Consider the following 22,074-nt stretch of genomic DNA (forward strand, 5'->3'; position numbering starts at 1 on the left):
TCCTTATTTGTTTTAACTAAAGCGTTCTCCCAGTCTGTCCTCGCATATAAAATGGGATGTTATTATGATACCACGTGTGTGTGAGCAGGTCCCAGAGGTGTACACGCCCGTGCTGGAACGCCTCATGGTGGTTCAGATAGACAGCTTCCCTCAGTACAGCCCCAGGATGCAGCCCACATGCTGCCGCGCCGTCCTCAAGGTGTTTGTTGCCATGGCATCCAAGGGTCCCGTGCTCTGGAGTTTCATCAGTTCAGTGGGTGAGCGTCTGATTGGACGTCCACATCTGCTGATTGGACGTCCACATCTGCTGATTGGATGTCCACATCTGCTTTGTGAACAAGTGGCTCTTGAATGTGTGTTTAATTCAATATGATTGTAATTTGTTTGTTTGAAATAAGAAAAATTAGGCTATGTTTGGGGTCTGCATAGTATATCCATGAAAGCCTTTTTTCAAAATGTGTAAGGTAATTTTTCTCTCAGTGCACCAGGGCTTGATCCGTGTCTGTTCAAAGCCAGTCCATCTTCCGGAGGTGAGCTGATGTTTTGAACAAAATCTATTGAAGTTGAAGCAGGTTTTAAAACTTTAACGTTTTTGGTGATTTTTTAACTATCAACTTAAAATGATTCTTAAACTTTCAGTGCTTTATTATGCCATTGAATTTATCAAATTGCATTATTACATAGGTCAAAATGTGATTATACTTCATGATACTTTTTAAAAAGTAGTAGTTGGCAGATTTCAATTGCTGGTCAATGAACTTTGGACAATGAGCACCTTTGTTTTGTAGGAGGGAAATCTTCAGACTAGGAGTAGCAACAGTTCATCTTCTGATGCCCACACCGGGAGATGGAAAGTTCCCTCTTGTTCAGACTACCTTGACCTTTTCAGGGGTCTGTTGGACTGCGATCGGTTGAAGGTATGTCCTGGTGCCTGTTTGGTACCATACTTTGTTGCAACTACATTTAGTCATTTAGCAGACGCTCTGCGTCTCAGAGCGTCTGCTGTCATTTAACCATTAGTTCATTTAATAATAAATTATGTCTGCTTGATGTCAAATTTGTATAAATCAGGGAAACAGACCTCATTAAATAATTGAGAGCTTATCATGTGTCACCTCAACCCTCACCATAGTGTTGTTCTCCTGGTGACTTTGTTGACCTTTTATTTAAATTCTATAAATTCGAGCTATATTAGAAAAAGGGGCTAAGGAAATGCACATTGTTAAATTCTGTAAAATATAAAGACTGTCTTTTCCTAGTATTCTGATGTTTTTACTACATTTAATTGTTATATGATGTGATCATGTTTTGCTTTAGGACTCTGGGTTTCTAGATGGATCGTTTGATATCCAGAACAGTGCACTGAAGTCTTTGAGCCGCCTCCTGTATGATGAGCTGGTCAAATCCATCCTGAAGATCGTAGAGAAGCTGGACCTCTCTTTGCAGAAAGTCAATGTAGACGATGAGGTACAGGACACAGAACTGAAAGTGTACAAGGTGTACTTCATTCAAGATTCAGTTTGGTAGTTATTTACATTTGCTTTATACATTGTATGTAAATACTTGAATTTAAAAGAATCTCTCTTAAATTCTATCAAGAAACATTTAAAAAACTATTAACAGTTTCTTACAAACCACTGATTTGTCATTATTAAATAAATATTTTGAAGTAAATGAACAAACAACTATTTATAAATGTAGATTTTGTGTAATTATTAAAAAGTGTCACCCTACATGCTTTTAAGTCTAGCTCTTTGCCTGTTTCCCAGAGTCAGGAGGATATCAGTGGTTTGGCCTTGCCCTCTTCTGACCCCTCAGCTCACCTTCTACCTAACAAACCCAAGGACTTTACTGCCTTCATCAATCTGGTGGACTTCTGCAGGTACCGCTGGACTGTTAATCAACCACATTGCGTTCCCTTGTCAGTGTCCAAGCCCATAATGTTGATCATCTTTATAGTTGATAATCTTCATATGGTCAGCTCTGATTGGTTCTCATACTGACTGGTCCTACCTTTCATGATTTAAGCCATGATTCTGTTATTGCAGTGAATTGCTGCTGAATAAGCACATGGAGTATTTTGAGCAGTGGGTGTACCCATTGAGCCATGAACTCATCCTCCAGTCCATAAGATCTCCTTTTGTGAGTGGCTTTTACAAGCTTCTCTCTGTCTCCATGATAGTGGCCAAAAAAATCCAGTATTTCCAGGTAAGAATGTCTTTGAAGTGTCATATTGCCTTGAATCTCTGGCCTTGTTTTGTCTACCTGAAATAGTAGATCTTCACTGGTCTGCTGTATTTTCCTTATTCTTATAGGGAGTTGGTCCCAAAAGATTGAAGTCCGTCGAGATAGACCCTTTGAAATGTGCCAGTTTTGCCCTTTTCTCAAAGTTTGGAAAAGAGGTAGGATACAATTGGCAGCTGCTTTAAATGCAACCTTTAAATCTCATTCCTTTTAGAGTGTCTGTGTTGCTGTATACACCATCATATTGCACATCAAGTTTGTAACTTTATAATTGTCTCCTCAGGTGTCTGTAAGAATGAAACAGTACAAAGATGAGCTGCTGGCATCGAGCTTGACGTTTGTCCTTTCACTTCATTATGACATTGTTGCTCTTGACATAAAGGTGTATGTCCCTGCACTACAGGTGTGTAGCTGGAGTGTGTTAAGCCTAAATTCCTTAGGAAAGTAGATATAAAGTATAATAAGATATACTTTTTATGTTATTTACAAAACCTTTCAGAATCATTTTCAAATTATGATGGGGTATTGGGTGTACATTAACAGCTATTGGGGACCATTTAGGGGACCTAAATATTGTACTGTAAGTAATGCTAATGTAATCCATCTTTGAACCTGTAGGTCGCTCTGAAGCTTGGTCTGAGCCACACCCCTCTGGCAGATGCAGCCCTGGACGCTTTGGAGGTGTGGTCCAGACACATCCCAGCAGACACCATGCAGCCCTTCTACAAGGACATCCTGCCCCACTTGGATGGATACCTGAAGACTGCTGACACAAATGGTCCTTTTACCTGATCTTATTGTCATATCTGTACTTAATAATCCTATTAAGAAGTTAGTAATCCTTTAATTTCAATCTGCAAAAATGACTTGATACAGCTTTGTATCAGATAAAGGAAGAAGTATTTAAACATACTGTAAACTATTGACTAAATATTTTTTTTTGTTACCGTAGATAATGATGAACAAGTCTTGGAGAGTATGTCTATCTCAACTGGAAAAGAAAAAGGCTATGGAATCATGATGACGAGGCTGCTGAAGATGTCCAAGAATCTTACCATGGTAAAGCTGCTCCCCAAAATTGAATGAAGCAGTACTGGTGTGTGTGTGTGTGCTATCTGTGTAAGGAGGAAAATATAGAATCGAATAATTAGGCCTTTGACGTGTGTGTGTGTGTCAGGAGGAAGATGCTCCTCTTGCGATGGTTAGGCGCAGAGTTGTGCGTCTTCTGGGACACCTTGGAGGACAGCACAACAGGAATCTGGTCACAGGTGTGTAGTTATGTTGTATTTTATATTACATGTATTCATCTAAATGCATCTTATGCATTAAACACTCATAAAATGTGAGAAAAGTGAAGCTACAGTAGGACTTCCTTTACCGCTTAGTCAGATGGAGCAAATCTGTTCAATTTCATACCAAAAAAGTGCTTCTGAAGTAAAAGATATTGTGTGTTTTTAATAGTGTATATATTAGCTACATTTTGCTTACATTTCTTTATATAATTCATTTTTATCCAGCAACTTCAGCCGAAGAGACGATGAAGAAGTTTGTGGCCTGGGACAGTCAGCAGAGGCTAAGCTTTGCTGTGCCTTTCACTGATATGAAGCCAGTTATCTACCTTGACCCTTTCCTGCCACGCATCGCTGAACTGGCCTTGTCTACAAGTGACAGGCAAACCAAAGTATGTCCAAATACAAAAACACTTATATTACACAGCAATATTTGGGGTGCAACAATAAAGAATGCATGTTTTTGATGTAGGGGGAAATTAGCAAATTGTACCAACTGATTTGGAACCCATCCTTAAATGCGAAACCCTGAATCCACTGCACACTTATGCTGTTGTGTTTGTATGTGCACAGGTGGCAGCCTGTGAGCTGCTTCACAGCGTGGTGATCTACATGATAGGGAAGGGCTCTCAGATAGTGGAGGGAGAGAACTCACCGCCTATGTACCACCTACACAAGAGGATTTTCCCAGTGCTTCTCCGTCTAGCCTGTGATGTGGATCAGGTCAGTAATGACTATGGAGCAAGTTTGGCTTGATGTTAACTAGGGGTATAAATCATGTTGTTTTAGCCAACAATCTAATGAATTTTGATACCTCGATGTGCTACGATGCACTGCAAGGGGAGATGGTAAAACGTTTTCTTGGCAGCTACTTCTCAGATGACTGGTAGACTGCTGCTGCATCGATAGGCACTTTAACGTGAACTTCTCTGCCTTCGCATGTTTTCAGGTAACAAGACAGCTCTTTGAACCACTGGTGATGCAACTCATCCACTGGTTCACCAGCAACAAGAAGTTTGAAAGTCAGGACACAGTAGCTGTTTTAGAAGCCATTCTGGTAAATGTTCCATTTTATATTTGGCTTTTGACATTTTGCAACAATTTGTCTTAAACCATCTGGTCTGTATTAGGGCACTAATATGGATATTTATTGGTTCAGGATGGACTGATCGACTCAGTAGACAGTACTCTCAGAGACTTTTGCGGTCGCTGCATTCAAGAGTTCGTCAAATGGTCCATAAAACAGACATCACCCAAGCAGCAGGAAAAGAGTCCAACCAACATCAAGTCTGTCTTCAAACGCATCTACAGTCTCGCCTTACATCCGAATGGTTTCAAAAGACTTGGTGCAGCCTTGGCATTCAATAACATCTACAGACAGTTCAGGTCGGGTCTTGTTGTACAGTTAACCGTTCTTCACTATCTGTAAAATGTGATCTACAGAAAATATGTAATGTGGTGGGACATTTGTATATCAGAGACAAATCTGTTTGAAATGTTAAACTATGGAGAGAGCTGGTAATAAACATTGTCTTGTCTTTACAGAGAGGAAACCGCCTTGGTGGAGCAGTTTGTCTTTGAAACCCTGGTCATATTTGTGGAAAGCATGACACTGGCCCATGCAGATGAGAAATCATTGGGTAACAAGATGGCCTCATAGTTCACACTGATGTTAAATGTACTGTTGTTATGTGGTGTTTCATACTCCTCTATCTCTCCAGGGACCTTGCAGCAGTGTGGGTCTTCCATTGACCACCTCAAGAGAATTATAAAAGGCAAGGCTGACAGCCTTAACCAGCGCAATGCCAAGAGACGCATTCCTCGGTTAGTTCCTCTGGATGTTTCCCATTTTCTTGCTTAATTTTTATTTAAATGGTTTGAACAATATTCAAGGAAATGGCAATTTTGTTCAAGTATTTCAGCAAGTATAATAAATTGTATTATCTTTCCCTCCAACAAGAGGATTTCCCAAGGATGAGCCAGTGTGTCTGGGTGACGTGGTCATGTGGCTGCTTGAGCAGTGTGGTCGGCCCCAGACTGAGTGCCGTCACAAGTGCATGGAGCTCTTTTATGAATTTGTGCCGTTACTACCAGGTGAGAGGTCCTCTGTGAAATGTTGTCTTGAATGTGCGTTTGCATACGTCTTTCCTTAAAGAGGAGAGATGTGTTGACATGTACAATCGAGCTGTAGTATTCTCACTTCCCTAATTCCATGTTCCTGCTTTAGACGGGGTATTAGGCTTTTTGACACCTCGGAAACCAGTCGCCTGCAGGTGCACGGAACTAAGTGTGTGTCGATGTGTTTTAATTTCAGGTAAGAAGTCTCCATCTCAGTGGCTGGAGGGCGTGTTGATGAAGCAGGATGATGGATTTCTCGTGGCCAGGTTTGAGGGTGGGGGCCTCTTAGTTCATCCCACACTTAGGGACCTCTCTGGCCCCTTCAGTGTGAGGGCCACTCTGCAATGGATGGATCTGCTGCTGGCTGCACTGGACTGCTACAACACTTTCATTGGGTTACACATCGTCAAGCCGCATCAGATACTAGGTGAGTTCAAACTGCCAAACTACATCTACTTCTGATTCAATGTACTGAATTTGTTTAATAACCGCATGTAATTTGTTGTCTTACGTTGTTCTTAAGATGAACCTAGTTTGCGATGAATCTCTTTCATCATAAGATCGGCTTGGATTATTTACTGAAAAAAGCGATGTGTTTGATCTCTCTGTTCCAAGGTTCTAGTGAAAAGTCGAGCTTTCTGAAGGCTGTGGGCTGGTTCTTGTCTACGCTGGCCACACAGGGACTGGAAACAGCAGAGAGCTGTTTCACAGTTGGACAGAAAACCTCCTTTTTCAGTCTGAGTGAGACAGACCAGTACAACTACAGCAAATGCACCATTATTGTACGACTGTTTGAGTTTGCTACAATGGTGTTGACCAAATGTCAGCAGAACTTTTGGAAGGTACGGAAGACATGTGTAGAGTTTTTTTGACATTTTATGTATTTATTTTGTCCTGTTTACAATGTGTCTAAATAGGATACTTTCTGAATAGGATTCTGAATTTCATCTGAAGTCCTCAGTTTTCAGATCAGACCACCACAGCTTGCTGCTTTCTGACTCTAGGTGCTGGAGAAGGACATTTTGAATCCCAGCTTCTTTGAGCTGGCAGCCTTGTGTGTGTGCCAACCCTCCTCAGTGGGGTTTAACATGGCTGACTTGGAGGTGATGACGCGCTTGCCTGAGGTGTGTGTGCTTCTGCTGAAGGCTGGGGTAGCCACTACCTCCCGCACCAACCTGGAGGACAGCATCTCTAAGAAAATATCCAACCAAAGGTATTTATTGTCATCCTAGATTTAAGATAATGTGATTATTAGAGCAAAGGCAGAGGGTAATCACAACTAAAGTACTTTCTTTTTGGAGAATATGAACTGGTTTAAATTGAATTGGCTCTATATAATTTGTTGACTGTATGTTCTGTGTGTGTTGGCTAGTTTGGAGAAGCTGTGCAGTGTGGACCTGTATGATCCTAATTCCCACACCAGCCATGCCGAGGTGGAGATGTTGCTGTCTGCCTGTAAGCAGATCCATAAAGCTGGCTTCATAAGTTCTATTCTGCAAAGCCAGGTAGTCCAACTTAAACTCTCTGCTTGTCTTGTTCTTTTGTCTTAAAAAACGAATAACAAATCTGATCTGAATGTATATACGAGTGTGTTATGACTATGCTAAATGACTAAAGTTATGAGTGGAAGCAGGCCACACTGAAGCCATGTCATTTCCCCTGCCTGAATTGATGTCAGCTACTGTAATGTAATCACCTTTTGTGGTGCGGTCCAATGAAGGACCAGAGTTACGCTAAGAGCCTTGGGTCCCGACTCCTCATGGCCGTGTACAGAGGCATCGCTCCCGGGGAGGAGAAGAGGGCTCTGCCCTCCATGGACGTGAGGAGTAGGCGGTTAGCAGATGGACTCCTGCAGCTGGCCTTCTCCCTCGGTGGGCAGGTTTGTACTCTCTGTGTAAATGGAAAAAGTATTTTAGATGGGAGTCAGGTGGCTGAGCGGTGAGGGAATCGGGCTAGTAATCTGAAGGTTGCCAGTTCGATTCCCGGCCGTGCCAAATGACGTTGTGTCCTTGGGCAAGGCACTTCACCCTACTTGCCTCGGGGAGAATGTCCCTGTACTTACTGTAAGTCGCTCTGGATAAGAGCGTCTGCTAAATGTAATGTAAATGTAAAGATGGACTGAACATGTTTAAAAAAATGAAAGTGTTTGTTTAATTTTTGTCTGTTTCATGTCAATCAGATGCCAAATGCTTTTTTGTTTTTGGTTGCAGAGTGACCAGGTGGTGGACTTGTTGTTAAACACGATCATGCTATCTGTGCCACTGTCGGAAGGCCACAATCGCAACTTCCTCAGCTTCTCCCACGGAGAGTACTTCTACAGCCTCTTTCAGATGACTGTCAACTCGGAGCTGCTGAGTAACATCGACAACACCGTGCCGACGCTAATGAAGGCTGCCACCCACAACCCCAGCATGGTACCGGAGACACCCTCCTTTATTATTTAACTTCTAAGAAATGATTTGGTTGTATGCAAGTACATGATACAGGTACCAGGTGTACGATATCATATACTTTGTCAGCCAAATAGCATTTTTTCATTCTTTCTCACATGGTTTGGTGTTGTGTTTGTGTCTGGCAGGTGAGTGTGCTGTTGAATGGCATGCTGGACCACAGTTTCCGGGAGCGTGTGGTGAGGAAGAACCACGGAAGCAGGCTGGTTGAGCTGGTGCTGCAGAGGTGGGACTGTCTGCACCCCTGGTGGGGTACGAGCGCCTCCACTCCCGAGAGCAAGACTGCCACTCTCGTTCTCCTCTCCAAGCTTCTGCAGGTGCAGATTAACACCACTCAGCTGTTTAGTAGCTTTTCCATTTACTGTAAATGTTGTTGTTTTAATCTTTTTTTTTCTCCTCTCAGATCGATTCATCCGTGTGTTCGAACACAGACCATAAGGCTTTTCGTGTGGTCTTCACCACTTTCACCACACTCATAGTAGACATGACCCTCCCTTTGAATCTCAAAGTAAGACATCTTCATCAACATACCTAAATACATAGGTGGTGAATGAAAAGCTTCAGAACGTAAATATCAGCAATGCATAGACCCAGACAACACTCAAAGCGTTCCGCATAACTACGTGGATACAAAAAGAAATCATATCATATTTGGCATGTCTGTGGTTTGTGTTGCCTGTCTGCAGAGTCAGGCCCTCATCATACTCCCCTTCTTTACCACACTGCCTGAGGAGCCTCTGGCAGAGCTGCAGAGGGCTCTGGAGGCCCTGGTGGCCTCTCACTTCCCCATGCAGTCAGATGAGTTCTCCAGGGGATCACTGCAGCGCAACAACTACATGGAATGTATTCGCAAGGTAGAGGGAAAGTCTTTGAACAATTGATGCTAAGCTTTGGCTTTCTAAAGGTTTTATCGTTTCCCCAGATTAATCCCTCTCTTTACCTTTTAACATATTCATATTACTCATGACTGTTAAATTCGCTCATGCAAATGGGAAAGGGGAACTCCTTTGGCCATAGTTTGGTTAACCGTTTATAGACGTGAGCATTTTTGCTGATGGAGCGTCTTGTGTTCAGTTTCTGGATGCCTTGGAACTCTCTCAAAGTCCGCTGCTGTTGAAACTGCTGGCTGAAGTTCTGTGTCGGGACACAATACACATCATGGAGGACCTTTTCCAAACCTGTTTCCAGAAGATAGCCAGACAGTCAGTGTCCCACAACTCTCAACATTCACACATGGAGCTACACAGTGTTGCATTGCGCATTTTTAGTCACATTGTTGTGTTTTTACTCTTTTACGTGTGTTCCGATGTGACCAGGTCCAACCCTGAGCGGCAGGTGCTGCTCCTGTGTGCTGTGTACAGAACCTTCGATAAGGGGGATGTTCCAGTACCGTCTATGGTGCAGGCCATGCTGGAGAGGGTCCTGCTGCCTCTGACCTCTCACTGTGAGCCAAAGGCCCTGGATGACTTCTTCGTCGCTAACATCTCGACCATCATGGGCTCTTTACACTTGCGCTTCACTAAGGTTAGACACTGAGCTGGTCAGGCCTCATGCTTTGCATGGATGGATTACAAGGGCAGATCAGCACGGCTTGACTTAGTTACCATGGATCATGGTTCCTGGTACTTGGCCAAATGTATGTCCACGTGTGTGCATGTTTAGTGTATGATCGTGTACGGTGGCTTGTGATGCACCCTCTTAGGGATGGCTCTCTAGTGATAACTGAGGAGTCCGCTTGCATCTGCTAAAGGGGCAAAAATGTAAATGTACCTTAAAGGAACTATTATGGTATGTTTATTTAAAGAGCCACGTTTTCCCCTTGTGTGTCCTTCTCCAGTCCAGTGAGGTGGTGTTTGAAGCCCAGTTGATGAAGAAGAATGGCTGCTACAAGCTAATGGAGCTGCTGTACTCGAGGCTTCCCAAAGAGCAGCTCTATTCTAAGAACTCCCAGATCAACCAGGCCTTCTGTGGCACAGGCAATACAGAGGGCAATGAGCTGTCAAAAGCACTCATCAAGTAGGTCAACTCATCCCTAGAGCAGAACAGATTGTGTTCGGACAAGAAGTTGAAACAGTTGACTATATTATTATTTATTTTGCAGTTTTTCGAGTCACAACTTTGCTTAAAAAATAGAGGGACATATGGCAGCAGCAACTCAACATGAGAGACTTGAGTAGACACGGTGGATAAATGGTTCAATTAAATATTAATTTCCTTCAGGTCCTGTTTTGAAGCCTTCACTGAAAACATGACAGGAGAAAGCCAACTTCTGGAGCAGAGGAGGCTGTACCATTGTGCTGCATATAACTGTGCCACGGCAGTAATCAGCTGCAGTTTCAACGAGACCAAATTCTACCAAGGCTTCCTCTTCACAGAAAAGCCTGAGAAAGTAAATATCAAAGTCTGAATTCAATACACAATAAGACGAGTATTTGCGGAAGCAATTATAGGGCTTTCGTTTCAATTGTATGAATTCAATAGCAAGACTACAATTCCATAGTGCTCCCTGAATGTGAGAGTTTCAAAATGTGCAGACAGTATACGTAACTGTAAAAGAAGACAACTACCATGCATTTACTCCTATTAACTCTTTTCCAGAATCAGTTTATTTTTGAGAATATCATCAATACTGAAAGGACATACAGATTCCCAATTGAAGTTGAGGTATGTTTATTTAAAAACAATGTACTGTATTATTACCTCCAATGAAATTATTTTAATTGGTCACTCAGAACTAGTCCTTTCTTTGGTTTCTGTAGGTGCCTCTTGAGAGAAAGAAGAAATACATAATGGTTCGGAAGGAAGTGAGTGAAGAAAACAGAGGTAAGCTTATTGTAGATCAAACCAGCCACCTGTTGCAATTACCATTTGAAGAGATTGACATGGTCTCTAAGCATTGACCATGCCGTTATTACCTTCCTTCTAATTAATGTTGTGGATTATAGTTCAAGCCATCAGAATTTATATTGTTCCCCTGCTCATGCCTGGTCAGTAGCCCACCCTACTCTGCATTTTTGTACTTTGTGTTCAATCCAGAAGACCCAGTCTACCTATCCTCCCAGTCCTACATGGCTGACAGTAGCCTGAGTGAGGAGATGAGTCAGTTTGACTTCTCAACTGGAGTCCAGAGTTTCTCCTACAGTTCCCAGAGTGCTGTGGGGCAAAAGCGGACGAGTAGAAAAAGGGTCAGTAAGGCTGATGTCCTAAACAATTGAGGACCTTGAAACGTCTTGTTACTCTTCTCGAGAATGTTGATTATGTAGATATGGAGGGACCCTTTTGGACAATTTGCAGGACCTTCACACAGTTCAGTCTGTTGAACACAAAATATGTAGAACATTTGATCATCTGAATCGATGGGATAAATACAGGAAGGTATCGACTGTGCAATTTCCACTCATCAATCAAGTGATCAAAAAAGTGTCTGTCTGTCTAAAGGAAGCAACCGACACAGTAGAAGATGTGGCTGTGGATCTGGAAATGGATGAGTTGAACCAGCACGAGTGCATGGCCACCATGACGGCACTGCTGGGCCACATGCAGAGGAACAACATCACCCCCAAAGTAGAGCAGGTGAGTGGCACAGGGTGGAAGTGACATGTACTGAAACAATCAAATGGAAAGAACAGAATGTACAGGAGCATGACCATTTATGATTTGTTACTGACAGTGGTAACATTAAGTCAAACCATAGTATTGCAGAATGTTTACCATATATGATTCCTATTGAAACATGCAATGAGTAAAGCACAAAGGTTGATGTTTTCCCTGCACTGACGTCACATTATCTCTTGTTCGGTAGGGAAGTGTTCCCAGTGAACTCCCACCCTGGATGAAATTTCTGCATGGGAAGTTGGGGAACCCAGCAACACCACTTAACATTCAACTTTTCATTTCAAAGCTCATCATCAACGCGGAAGAGGTGAATGCATCGATCCTTCCCTCTACACTGTCTATCCCTCCGTCCAAGCATCATCCATGTTTTATCCATACAGTGCATCATCCATCCTTTTATGCATGTACTCCATCCTGTAGTCCATACATCATTGCTCACCAAATGTGTCAATCATTTTGAATAATCCTGCTTGAAACGTGTCTCTTTGCTGTTGTTTATTGTGTGTTTATTATTTATTTTTTAGGTTTTCCGTCCATATGCCAGCTTTTGGTTGGGGCCACTATTACAACTTGTAGTGTCTGGTAATAATGGAGGCGAAGGTATCCACTTCATGGTGGTGGATATAGTGGTCACTGTCCTCTCCTGGATCAGCATAACCAGTCCCAAGGTTCTCTAGTATTTTAACATCCGAAATCTACTTCAATCTACTGTCATGTTATATTACTTGGAATGGAGTTTGGGGGGTGATAAGGATGCAGAAAGATCAAATAAAAGAAACATTCGGATCATAGATGATGTTCTTCCTTCTCCCAGGGTAACACAAGAGATGAAGTACTGGCCAATCGTTTACTTGAGTTCCTTATGAAAAACTGCTTCCACACCAAGAAGCCTGTCTTCAGGAACAACCTGGAGATAATTCGCATAGTGGTGGAGTGCTGGAAAGACTGCTTGAATGTACCCTACAAGTAAGGACATTTGAGGCCACGGGGTATGGCAATTTAATTTGTGTATATGTAAACTAAGTATATTTGTTCACTTTTGACCTAATAAATAAAACATTGGAGGGAAACCAGACACTTTAAAATACCAATATACTAGTAAGGTAAAAAAAAAAAAAAAACAGGCTAATTTTATACATGATATATTTGGTTTTCCAGCATTATTTTTGAACGCTTCCGTGGCATGGACCCAAACAGTAAGGACAACTCTGTGGGGCTGCAGCTCCTGGGGATCATTCTTGCCAACAGCCTCCCTGCTTATGATCCAACATGTGGAATAGAGTATGACAGGTAAACAGTTGTGTGTCTCTCTTGGTTAAAAATGACAATATATTTAGCTTTGATGAAGGTTTTGATAATTGTCTTTTGCACTGACGACTTTGAAAACTGAAATAATTTGGTGTGTGGGGTGGTTGGATGTTTAAGGTTGGACATTGTTGACATGTATTTTCAGGTACATCCAGTCTCTTAGCAACAATATTTCCTTCACGAGGTATAAGGAAATTTATTGTGCCTCTGCTGAGATTATCGGCCTAACACTGAAGAACCTGTCTGACAAGGATGTACGTGACATTTAAATTATGATCATGTCCATTGAGTAAATGCTGTTACACATAAGGAACACTTTTAGATACAATACAGAAGAAAAAAAAACACAATTATGAGTAAATAATAGAATAAGTTGATGGTATACATTTGTGTTGCCGGTGTTAATACTTTATTTTAAACAAGTAATTCAACCTACTGGGAAACTCAAAATAGTTTAAAAAATGTAACTGTACTAATTAAATGTAAGATTTAAGTACAACTGATTCTGAAACAACTGGGGATTTTAGACTCCTCATTCAGGTAACATTAGAGGTTTGTAAACCTCCATTTACATAGTCCCTTAATAATTTTTCTTTCAGCTCCCTCATGCATCATTGCTGGAGCTCACTGCTAGCAAGTTAGATGATCTGAAGAGAAAAGAGATGGAGGACAAATTCATTATTTGCTTGAGCAAAGTCTCAAAGCACTTCCCTCCATTCATTGACCGGTAACAGTTTACATTTGTTTTAATTCCTTTCCTATCTTATTACATCATTTACCATACTATACTAGGAAATCTTGATTGGCAACTATTAAGTGGTTATGGCCAAAGAACATGTAAGCTGAGGAGTAGACTACTTACATGTTTGTATGTGATTGTGTTTTTGTATTACCAGGTTTGTAAACTCAGTGTTTTTCCTGCTGCCGAAGCTTCACGGTGCTTTGAAGACTCACTGTCTGGAGTGCATATCGAGCCGAGCAGAGGTCATCCCTGACATCTACCGTCAGCTGAAGACCAAGGGCTTCACTCAGATCATGGAACAAAGGTATCATATTTCTATGATCTTTCCATGTATCTTTGGAGACCTTTCCTCCTCTGTGTTCCACCCTCCCAATATTAGTGAGATAGGAGCTGTCAATTATATCTGGAATTGTGAAAACAACTAATTTGGTTGGAAACTTTTTTTCTTCCAGGGATGAGGCTAGGCAGAGAGTGTGTCTAGACATCCTGCACAAGATCCTGGCCCTGCTGAAGCCACAAGAGCTTCAGGAGTTCCTGGGAGGAGTCACCTCTTTTATCTCCCATCCCTCCCCAGCCTGCCGAGAGAGAATGTACGATATCCTCATGTGGATCCAGGATAACTACAGGTTGGGCTCGATCATTCATCCACTCTCAGCCTTATGAAAAACATGAAGAAGAAAAATATATATTTGTAAAACAAAAGTAAAACGACTTTGTTTTACATTTCCTTAGCGTTGGTGTGAGTGTCTAGTTGTGGTCTTATCTCCTGGTGCCTTCGAGGGCTCAGGGAAGGAGGGTTACCAGTTGATAATGCACGAAATAAAACGTAGAACAAAACCAATACCCGTTTAGTCAGTTTATCAGCAGCACTGGTGATGAAGATATTACTACAATAACATATTACATAACTATTTCCCTGGGCAATATTACTACTAATTCAAATTGTGGCTCGAAATAATTTTGGGAAAATGTGTTTGCAGTGATGCAGAGAGTATGTCTGACAGCACCTCAGTAGAGGTTCTTAACACCGCGAAGGAAATCCTCCTTCAGGGACTTATTGATGAAAATCAAGGCCTTCAGTAAGTATTGATATCTAACAGTCTTAGCATTTCAAAATGAATTATAATCATAATTTAACCATATCTAGAAGTTGGTTCAAGACTCAAAATGTCTTAGTGCTGACAGTTTAGAAAATTGTATCTACTGTATGTATCACAATCAGGAAAACATTATTCCATCAAGAATGTGTGGGTAGTGTAATAATGTTATTTTTATTGCCTTTACCAGACACATATTTTTGAAATATAGCATTGTAATTAAATCTTAACGGAAAAAGAAAAAGAAATGTCTAATGAACATCTGTTTGCCCCAAACTCTCTACAGACTGTATGTGCGCAATTTCTGGTGTCACGAGAAGCGCTTGCCCACTGTCACCCTGGAGCGCATGCTGGTGCTGCTCGAGTCCCTGTACTCCAGCCGTATCGAGCGCTGCTTCTTAAGCCTGGCAACCAACTTGATGCTCGAGATGACCAGCCAGAGTCCAGACTTCACACGCAACATGTTTGAGTACCCCTTGTCCGAATGCAAATTTCAGGTAAGTACAAAACACATGCACAGAAATATATATTTTCATATAAACCGTTTCAGTCAGATACTGTACCAACTAGATTGTTACCATCAAAACACAACACTACTGCAAATACCATATGACGAGTTTATCAAGGGGCTTTCATCGAAGCAACGCCTTTTAATGATTTGTGTAAACAAGGTGACTCGTGCTACCGAGCACCTCTATCTCCAGTCCTGGTACAATAACTACAATACCATTTTAAATACAACTGAACTGAATAGTGTGTAACTGTACTCTCTCTGCACTGTTTTTCTCCCGTTATTTTTGTATTTTATCAGGACTACGTGATAGATTCCAACTGGCGGTTCAGGAGCACTGTAATGACCCCTATGTTTGTGGATACCCAAGCTACCCAGGGCCAGGAGAGCTTGGGGATTCAGCAGGGCGGCACACTGGGTGGCCAGCTCAGAGCCACACAGGCCTCCCTGGAGTTCAGTCAAACTCAGACTTCAGGTACAGCATCGCTCTAGCTATGAACTCTTATTTAGTTATGAACATACGACACAGTTTGTGATGCATCTGATCAGGGATGCACCGAAATGAAAATTGATTGGCCAAAATCAAACATAATCAAACACTTGGCCCGAAAGTCGTTATTGTTTCTATTGCTTTTGTTTTGTGGTGTGTTTCTGGGAATTTTAGGTCGTCGAACAGCATTTAACTGGTTGACGGGCAACAGTGTGGACACTCTAGGAGACTACACACAGTCGTCTGACACATCCTCTTCTTTGTTGGGATTTGGAAAGAAGACTGAAAGACATTCAGCAGCTTGGAGGCAAACCGGCGAAGGCTTCGGCACCAAGCACCTCAGCGTGCCCTCAGACGAGGGCAACAGTCGCAGTAAAGGCCAGTCACTTTTCTTGTCAGTTGGAATTACTTGCTCTGGAGTTATCACATGAACTACTGCTTCTTAAGAACGTCTTTCCCTAGAGTGAAGTTCTATACAGAGTTGCAGCTGGGACTTAACCAATCTCTTACAGAATTGACTGTATTTTTTTTTTTTTTTTTCAAACAGCTGAGAGTGAGCGACGTGCTGACATACTGAGACTAAGGCGCAGGTTCCTCAAGGACCAGGAAAAAGTCAGTTTACAATTTGCAAGGAAAGAAATCCGTCTACAGAAGCAAAAGCAGGTATTGATTTTGTAGTGCTGCCCCTCTCAGATCCGAAATCCAAAATATGTAAAGTAATATTTGTAAAAAATAAATAATGTTTCCACACCTGTGTGTAGGACAGCATGGCTGAAGAGAGGTTAAAAAGGGAGTCCCAGGTGACTCTGTATCGCAGCTACAGAGTTGGAGACTTGCCGGATATCCAGATCCAGCATAGCAGCCTCATCGCCCCTCTTCAAGCTCTGGCTCAGGTAGTCTGCCTGTTTGTATATACAATGAATCCAGTACTTTTTAGTTGTTAAATTACAGTACAGTCTTACTCAATAGGGAATTAAGTATATTTAGTCCTCAAATCTACACACACAACCTCACGATGACGAAGTAAAAACTGTCCTTTTTATGTTTGGAGATTTACTTAAAATAAATACCACCAACACCCTCAGGCTGGTGCAGATTCACCATCTAACAGAATATGACCCTGTCTGGGTTTCTCTTCTTTCCCATGGTTCCTTAGAGAGATCCCACTCTTGCCAAACAATTGTTCAGTTCTCTGTTTGCTGGTGTCCTACGGGAGATGGAAGACCACAGATCTACTGCTGAGAAGAAGAGGATCTATGACAAGCTCCAGACAGATCTGAACAAGTTCCTGAGCAAGAGCATAGGCTTCTTTCCCCCTTTTGTTGCATGTGTTCAGGTTTGCCTTAACTAATTTCATCTAAAGTATTTAAAGACTGTATGGATAAGGGTATTGGTCAGTGCTAGAGAATTTGGTTCAAAAGGTTGGATCAAAAGGTTCAAGGTTCAAATTTACCCCCTTTATGTTGTATTGGATAAAAGCCTCTGCTAAGTGAATACAGAATTATTATTATTTGTATTTTCATACAATATCACACCATCAAGTTGAAACATCATGTTTGTTTTCAGGATATGTGCTACCAGCACACAGAGTTGCTTCAGATTATTCCTGCAGTCATCAGCTTCAGCTGCATTGCCAGCCTCCAGCAGCCATCAGGCATCTTGCTTCTGGAGAAAGTCTTGCTGCAGGGCTGCAGCTCCCAGGAGCCCCCTACCAAGCGGCCACGCGGACACAAACAGATCCCCCCCGACACTGAAAAATGGATCCATCTTGCAAAGTACTAAATAACATTAAATCATTTGATTGTCTGATTCTAACCACCTAAGGATATCAATCAATGTACTGTGTTTTTCCCCCAGGCTCTATAGGTCTTTGGGGGACTATGACGTTGTAAGGGGTATCTTTGGTGGAAAAATTGGAACAAAGCCTATCACTTCCACAGCTGTGCAGGCAGAAGCAAGGAGTGACTATGCGGAGGCAGTGACACTCTACAATGAGGTAGGTTATTGATTAGAATGATCAATCCTATGCATATTCTAAATGACTTGAAAAATACACAACATTGTGTATGTATACTTCCCCACGTGTGGTTCTTTTCAGTGTAATATTTTGTCACCCAATATGGCAGGCTCTCAACACCGAGGATTGGGATGGTGCTGATCCTACTGACTCGGAAAAAGACTTCTGGGAGACTGCTGCTTTGGAAGCCTACAACCACTTGGGAGAGTGGAAGTCTCTGCACTACTGCTCCACCGTCAACATCGACGAGAACTCCCCAGTTAACCTGGAGAATATGTGGAATGATTCCTTCTTTCAGGTACTCGCCTCTATGCTGCCTCCATCCTTTTTTTTAACTTATTGATGTTAATTTCCTTTGTGTTAAGGTGTTATGATGAAATTGGGCTTGTTTATCATCAAGAGGAGATGATGTCCATGCTTCAGAGTGCGGTAGAGGCCACAAAATGTAGTTGTATCATAGTGCTGGAAAATGCTATCGTTGTGCACCAAAGTACAAGTAAAGAATATATTGTTAACCAGGTAAATGTGAACTGCAAAAATGACATATTTCATAAGATACTTGTGTGTTTGACAGGAAACATACTTGAAATATATGATGCGCAGCATGCTGAAACAACTCCAGTTAGGGGAGAGGAACCAGGATCTCCTCAGTTTTGTGGACAGCAGCATGAAGGTTCAAGAGCGCAAGAACCTCCTGGAGAGCCAGTACAGCCAGGAGCTCAGTCTACTCTACATCCTGCAGGAAGATTATGACCGGGCCAAGTACTATGCCAACAACTGTATGCAGATCTTCATGCAGGTCAGTGCGTGAGGCAATGGAAACGATGCTTATTTATCTTGTTCCTGTCAGATTGTGCCCCTTTAAAAAAAAATCATTGATTATAGTGACATTATCATCTGTACAAATGCACTAGTCTTATTGAAATGATCTATGATTTTATTTAACTACATACTGGATTAGGCCTGGTTTGTTATTGGCATATTGTTATTTATCTAGTGTTGTTAATCTAACTGTACTAGGTTTTTTGGCTATCACCGTATCATTTAAATGGTACATGTTGGTGAAGCATATACATTTTCTGTCTCATTAAGGATTACTCCAGTGTTGATACCCTTTTGAACCAAAGTCGGCTGACTATTCTTCAGTCAGTTCAAGCCCTGATCGAGGTCCAGGATTTCCTTCAGTTCATCACTGGAGACGGTGAGTGATCCTGTCTTCTCAGTTTTAAGAACTCTAGCCATTTCCAGGCATGACATGGAATGATGAATGACATATTTTAATGTATCTCTCAGTTTCAATAAACTCCCTGAAGAACCTCATCAAGTTATGGACTGACCGATATCCTGATGTCAAAATGGATCCAATCAACGTATGGGATGATGTCATAACATCTCGGTCAGATATAGAAATATATTCTTGGGTTCTATTTCGGTTTCTATTTAATGGGCATGAGGTGGGGAAGTAAATTAAGGGAATTAGTACATTATTGACTTAAAATTACGTCATTTGTTGTAGGTGTTTTTTCTTGGATAAGATATGCGAGAAACTGAATGGCACAGAGAGAATGGAAGTGGATGAGCCAACAGGAGATGATAACCTCAACCAACTGGTGCAGGACTGCAAGTTCACCATGAAGATTTGCATGGCTGACAGTGCATGGAAACAGGTGAAAAATCCAGAAGAAAAAGATTGTGATGATAAATGCTGAATGTGGAACCCCTTGTTCTTAACTGAAACTATTGACTGGTTGTTATTACAGAGTAACTTCCCTGTGGCCACCAAGCTGCTGAAGGAGCTCCACAGGGAAGCCAAGACGCAGAGAAGCTGGCTCATGCGTTGGGTCCACAGCTTCACCCGTTTCAGCCACAAACGCAGCCTGACCCAGGGCCCGCTGGAGCAGATCAGCACCACACTCAAGACTATTCCACTACTAGGTAAGCAGAACTCTTCTTACTGCCTTCCCTGGCCAAATGTTAATCTCACATAAGTGTCTAGTCTGGCTGCAGACTGCATTCTAGAGATTACATAATTTTCTCAAGTTTACACCGTTATTTTACCATGGTTATACCATCAAGTAATTGATTTCTGTTCTCATCTTCCTGTAGACGACCTAAAGGCAGATTTTCAAGCTGCTTCTCCCAAAGTGTTAAGAGACCAAATTGTGCTGCTGGGAACTTCCTACCACATCCTGGCCTCTGCTGTAAGCAAGAGCTCATCTGTCCTGGAAACTATTGACAGAGAGAAGCTAGAACGACTCACGCAACTTGCTGGGTCCCCCGAAATCACCAATCATCCCAAGGTATTGGAATAAGAACTTCCAAACTTACTTACCTCCTGATTATAATCAAATAACAGTAATTTACTGAAACACTGTTCGTGTTTAACCTTGCAGATAATTGTGGGGTTGGAGCAGTCTGCGTTGAAGTGGTTCTGTGAAGCTGTGAAGGTGGCAAACCAGGAGCTGCAGTCGTACTCTCAGGACTGTGTGGACACAGACGGCATTGCAGGAGCATACATGGCTCTGGCCAACTTCTGTGACAAACAACTGCGTAAAGAGGAACAAAGCGATGAAAGTGAGTGTTGCTGAAAATGACGCAATTTATATGTAGCAGTCCACTTATAAGTACTCATATTGTATTATTATAGTTCTGATTTTGTGATAGAAATACTGGAGATCAGTAAAAAAAACAAAAAACAAAAAAAACAGTTGCAAACAAAGTTGAGTTATCAGCGAGACTTGCTAAGGTTATCCAAACATTTTGATTTTTGTGTTGCAGTAAGTGAATTTCCTGAGCTGCTGTCCTTGCCTGTGCATGTGGTTGAAAGTGGACTCAAAGCCCTGAAGATGAACTCTGAGGAGGCTCGTCTCAAGTTCCCTCGTCTCCTGCAGATCATTGAGCTCTATCCAACAGAAACACTGGACCTTATGGCCAAAGAGGTTTTTGAAACAGAAACTAAAGATTCTTAGATCTTTTTCTCTTGGACTACACTGATTAAAGATCTAACACAAATATATGGAGGTTACTTTACTGTTCATTTGTTTGTAGATGGTGGATGTACCTTGCTGGCAGCTGATCAGCTGGATCAGTCAGATGTTGGCCCTCTTGGACAAACCAGAGGCTGTGGCGGTGCAGAGCGTCATTGGTCAGATCGCAGAGTGCTTCCCTCAAGCACTCATTTACGCCTACATTATCAGCAGTGAGAGCTACGTGTTTGAGGAATCTGTTACTGGACACAATCACCGGGAGTTTGTCGACAGGTAGTCCCTTTCCATGGACAGCTCTGAAAAGATTAACCCAACCATCCACATTTGTTATAATTACCACTCCTAAGTTTAAAATTCCTACTCTATGATTGTTTGGGTCCAGTCTCTACTGTTTCCAATAACATTTGATAAGTCCTTGAGTTTAGTGTAGCATTAGAGAAATGTTGAAACTAGGCATATTATAGCTATTGATTATTTCTTTGTGTGACTGTAAAAACTGTTTGGAATGGTGCTTGTCTGTTGGCCAGGATCAAATCTGTCTTGGATGATGGAGGAGCAGTGCAGAACTTTGTTGATGCCCTGCAACAGCTGACCAACCCTGAACTGCTTTTTAAGGTACAACCAGCATTATTTTTATACTTGAGCTTTGCGTATTTGTTTAGTGTCACGAATATTACTGACAGTAATCACATTACCACAGCTTTTATTGTAAAAAAAAAAAGAAAAGTTAATTGACAAAAATAATTTAAGGTAGGTTATGATGCTTCAGTTGTAGTAACCATAGATAGGTACTGGTGACATTTTAGCAATATGTGCAGTGACATCATGGTTATGGCAATTAGTTTTCTAAGGTAATAGCAGATGTTCAAAACGTGGTTTGTTTTTGGACTGGAATAGGATTGGTGGGATGGTGTGAAAAACGAGTTGGAGAAACCGAGCTTCGATCAGAGGATGATGAAGCGGCTTTATGATGAACAGCGCTCTGCTCTTGGAGATCAGAAGGCACAAGGAGTTGGAGCATTCCGCAGGAAATTCATTCAGGTTGGCATCCTCAGTACTTCCTCAGTACGTTCTTACTCTTAGTGATGTATTTTGTTTAGTTTTTCTAAAACACCGTACACAGACACACACAGAACTAAAAAGACTTGTTTACTTTCTTCATATTTAATATGTAAAATAGGATAAGTATTCATCTTTACGAAACCT

The 22,074-nt window shown here is 41.8% G+C and overlaps 1 protein-coding gene across 1 annotated transcript in view; it reads left to right on the forward strand.

The window, feature by feature from the left end:
* Window positions 1-22,074, forward strand: part of prkdc (protein kinase, DNA-activated, catalytic subunit) — a 29,735-nt gene that overhangs the window by 3,945 nt on the left and 3,716 nt on the right. The window contains exons 13-76 of the mRNA XM_067251231.1: window positions 89-257; window positions 481-530; window positions 789-917; window positions 1,318-1,467; window positions 1,770-1,882; window positions 2,049-2,208; window positions 2,316-2,402; window positions 2,528-2,647; window positions 2,863-3,022; window positions 3,197-3,303; window positions 3,422-3,512; window positions 3,762-3,925; window positions 4,107-4,256; window positions 4,483-4,590; window positions 4,693-4,919; window positions 5,079-5,173; window positions 5,255-5,357; window positions 5,494-5,627; window positions 5,848-6,078; window positions 6,267-6,493; window positions 6,656-6,864; window positions 7,024-7,156; window positions 7,372-7,530; window positions 7,862-8,065; window positions 8,230-8,418; window positions 8,505-8,609; window positions 8,788-8,955; window positions 9,176-9,303; window positions 9,418-9,625; window positions 9,939-10,117; window positions 10,322-10,490; window positions 10,700-10,765; window positions 10,861-10,924; window positions 11,138-11,286; window positions 11,540-11,674; window positions 11,904-12,023; window positions 12,241-12,384; window positions 12,531-12,682; window positions 12,875-13,006; window positions 13,170-13,278; window positions 13,624-13,751; window positions 13,921-14,070; window positions 14,219-14,392; window positions 14,747-14,845; window positions 15,150-15,360; window positions 15,675-15,849; window positions 16,039-16,242; window positions 16,412-16,527; window positions 16,626-16,757; window positions 17,021-17,200; window positions 17,431-17,639; window positions 17,722-17,860; window positions 17,991-18,179; window positions 18,456-18,680; window positions 18,974-19,082; window positions 19,175-19,277; window positions 19,398-19,548; window positions 19,642-19,816; window positions 19,988-20,181; window positions 20,275-20,455; window positions 20,660-20,820; window positions 20,930-21,141; window positions 21,396-21,483; window positions 21,766-21,909. Of these exons, the coding sequence (XP_067107332.1) occupies window positions 89-257; window positions 481-530; window positions 789-917; window positions 1,318-1,467; window positions 1,770-1,882; window positions 2,049-2,208; window positions 2,316-2,402; window positions 2,528-2,647; window positions 2,863-3,022; window positions 3,197-3,303; window positions 3,422-3,512; window positions 3,762-3,925; window positions 4,107-4,256; window positions 4,483-4,590; window positions 4,693-4,919; window positions 5,079-5,173; window positions 5,255-5,357; window positions 5,494-5,627; window positions 5,848-6,078; window positions 6,267-6,493; window positions 6,656-6,864; window positions 7,024-7,156; window positions 7,372-7,530; window positions 7,862-8,065; window positions 8,230-8,418; window positions 8,505-8,609; window positions 8,788-8,955; window positions 9,176-9,303; window positions 9,418-9,625; window positions 9,939-10,117; window positions 10,322-10,490; window positions 10,700-10,765; window positions 10,861-10,924; window positions 11,138-11,286; window positions 11,540-11,674; window positions 11,904-12,023; window positions 12,241-12,384; window positions 12,531-12,682; window positions 12,875-13,006; window positions 13,170-13,278; window positions 13,624-13,751; window positions 13,921-14,070; window positions 14,219-14,392; window positions 14,747-14,845; window positions 15,150-15,360; window positions 15,675-15,849; window positions 16,039-16,242; window positions 16,412-16,527; window positions 16,626-16,757; window positions 17,021-17,200; window positions 17,431-17,639; window positions 17,722-17,860; window positions 17,991-18,179; window positions 18,456-18,680; window positions 18,974-19,082; window positions 19,175-19,277; window positions 19,398-19,548; window positions 19,642-19,816; window positions 19,988-20,181; window positions 20,275-20,455; window positions 20,660-20,820; window positions 20,930-21,141; window positions 21,396-21,483; window positions 21,766-21,909 (9,546 nt within the window). The remainder of the gene's footprint in view (window positions 1-88; window positions 258-480; window positions 531-788; window positions 918-1,317; window positions 1,468-1,769; window positions 1,883-2,048; window positions 2,209-2,315; window positions 2,403-2,527; window positions 2,648-2,862; window positions 3,023-3,196; window positions 3,304-3,421; window positions 3,513-3,761; window positions 3,926-4,106; window positions 4,257-4,482; window positions 4,591-4,692; window positions 4,920-5,078; window positions 5,174-5,254; window positions 5,358-5,493; window positions 5,628-5,847; window positions 6,079-6,266; window positions 6,494-6,655; window positions 6,865-7,023; window positions 7,157-7,371; window positions 7,531-7,861; window positions 8,066-8,229; window positions 8,419-8,504; window positions 8,610-8,787; window positions 8,956-9,175; window positions 9,304-9,417; window positions 9,626-9,938; window positions 10,118-10,321; window positions 10,491-10,699; window positions 10,766-10,860; window positions 10,925-11,137; window positions 11,287-11,539; window positions 11,675-11,903; window positions 12,024-12,240; window positions 12,385-12,530; window positions 12,683-12,874; window positions 13,007-13,169; window positions 13,279-13,623; window positions 13,752-13,920; window positions 14,071-14,218; window positions 14,393-14,746; window positions 14,846-15,149; window positions 15,361-15,674; window positions 15,850-16,038; window positions 16,243-16,411; window positions 16,528-16,625; window positions 16,758-17,020; window positions 17,201-17,430; window positions 17,640-17,721; window positions 17,861-17,990; window positions 18,180-18,455; window positions 18,681-18,973; window positions 19,083-19,174; window positions 19,278-19,397; window positions 19,549-19,641; window positions 19,817-19,987; window positions 20,182-20,274; window positions 20,456-20,659; window positions 20,821-20,929; window positions 21,142-21,395; window positions 21,484-21,765; window positions 21,910-22,074) is intronic.

The sequence above is a fragment of the Osmerus mordax genome, chromosome 15 (genome assembly GCF_038355195.1).
Source record: "Osmerus mordax isolate fOsmMor3 chromosome 15, fOsmMor3.pri, whole genome shotgun sequence".
In the NCBI taxonomy this organism is placed as follows: Eukaryota; Metazoa; Chordata; class Actinopteri; order Osmeriformes; family Osmeridae; genus Osmerus; species Osmerus mordax.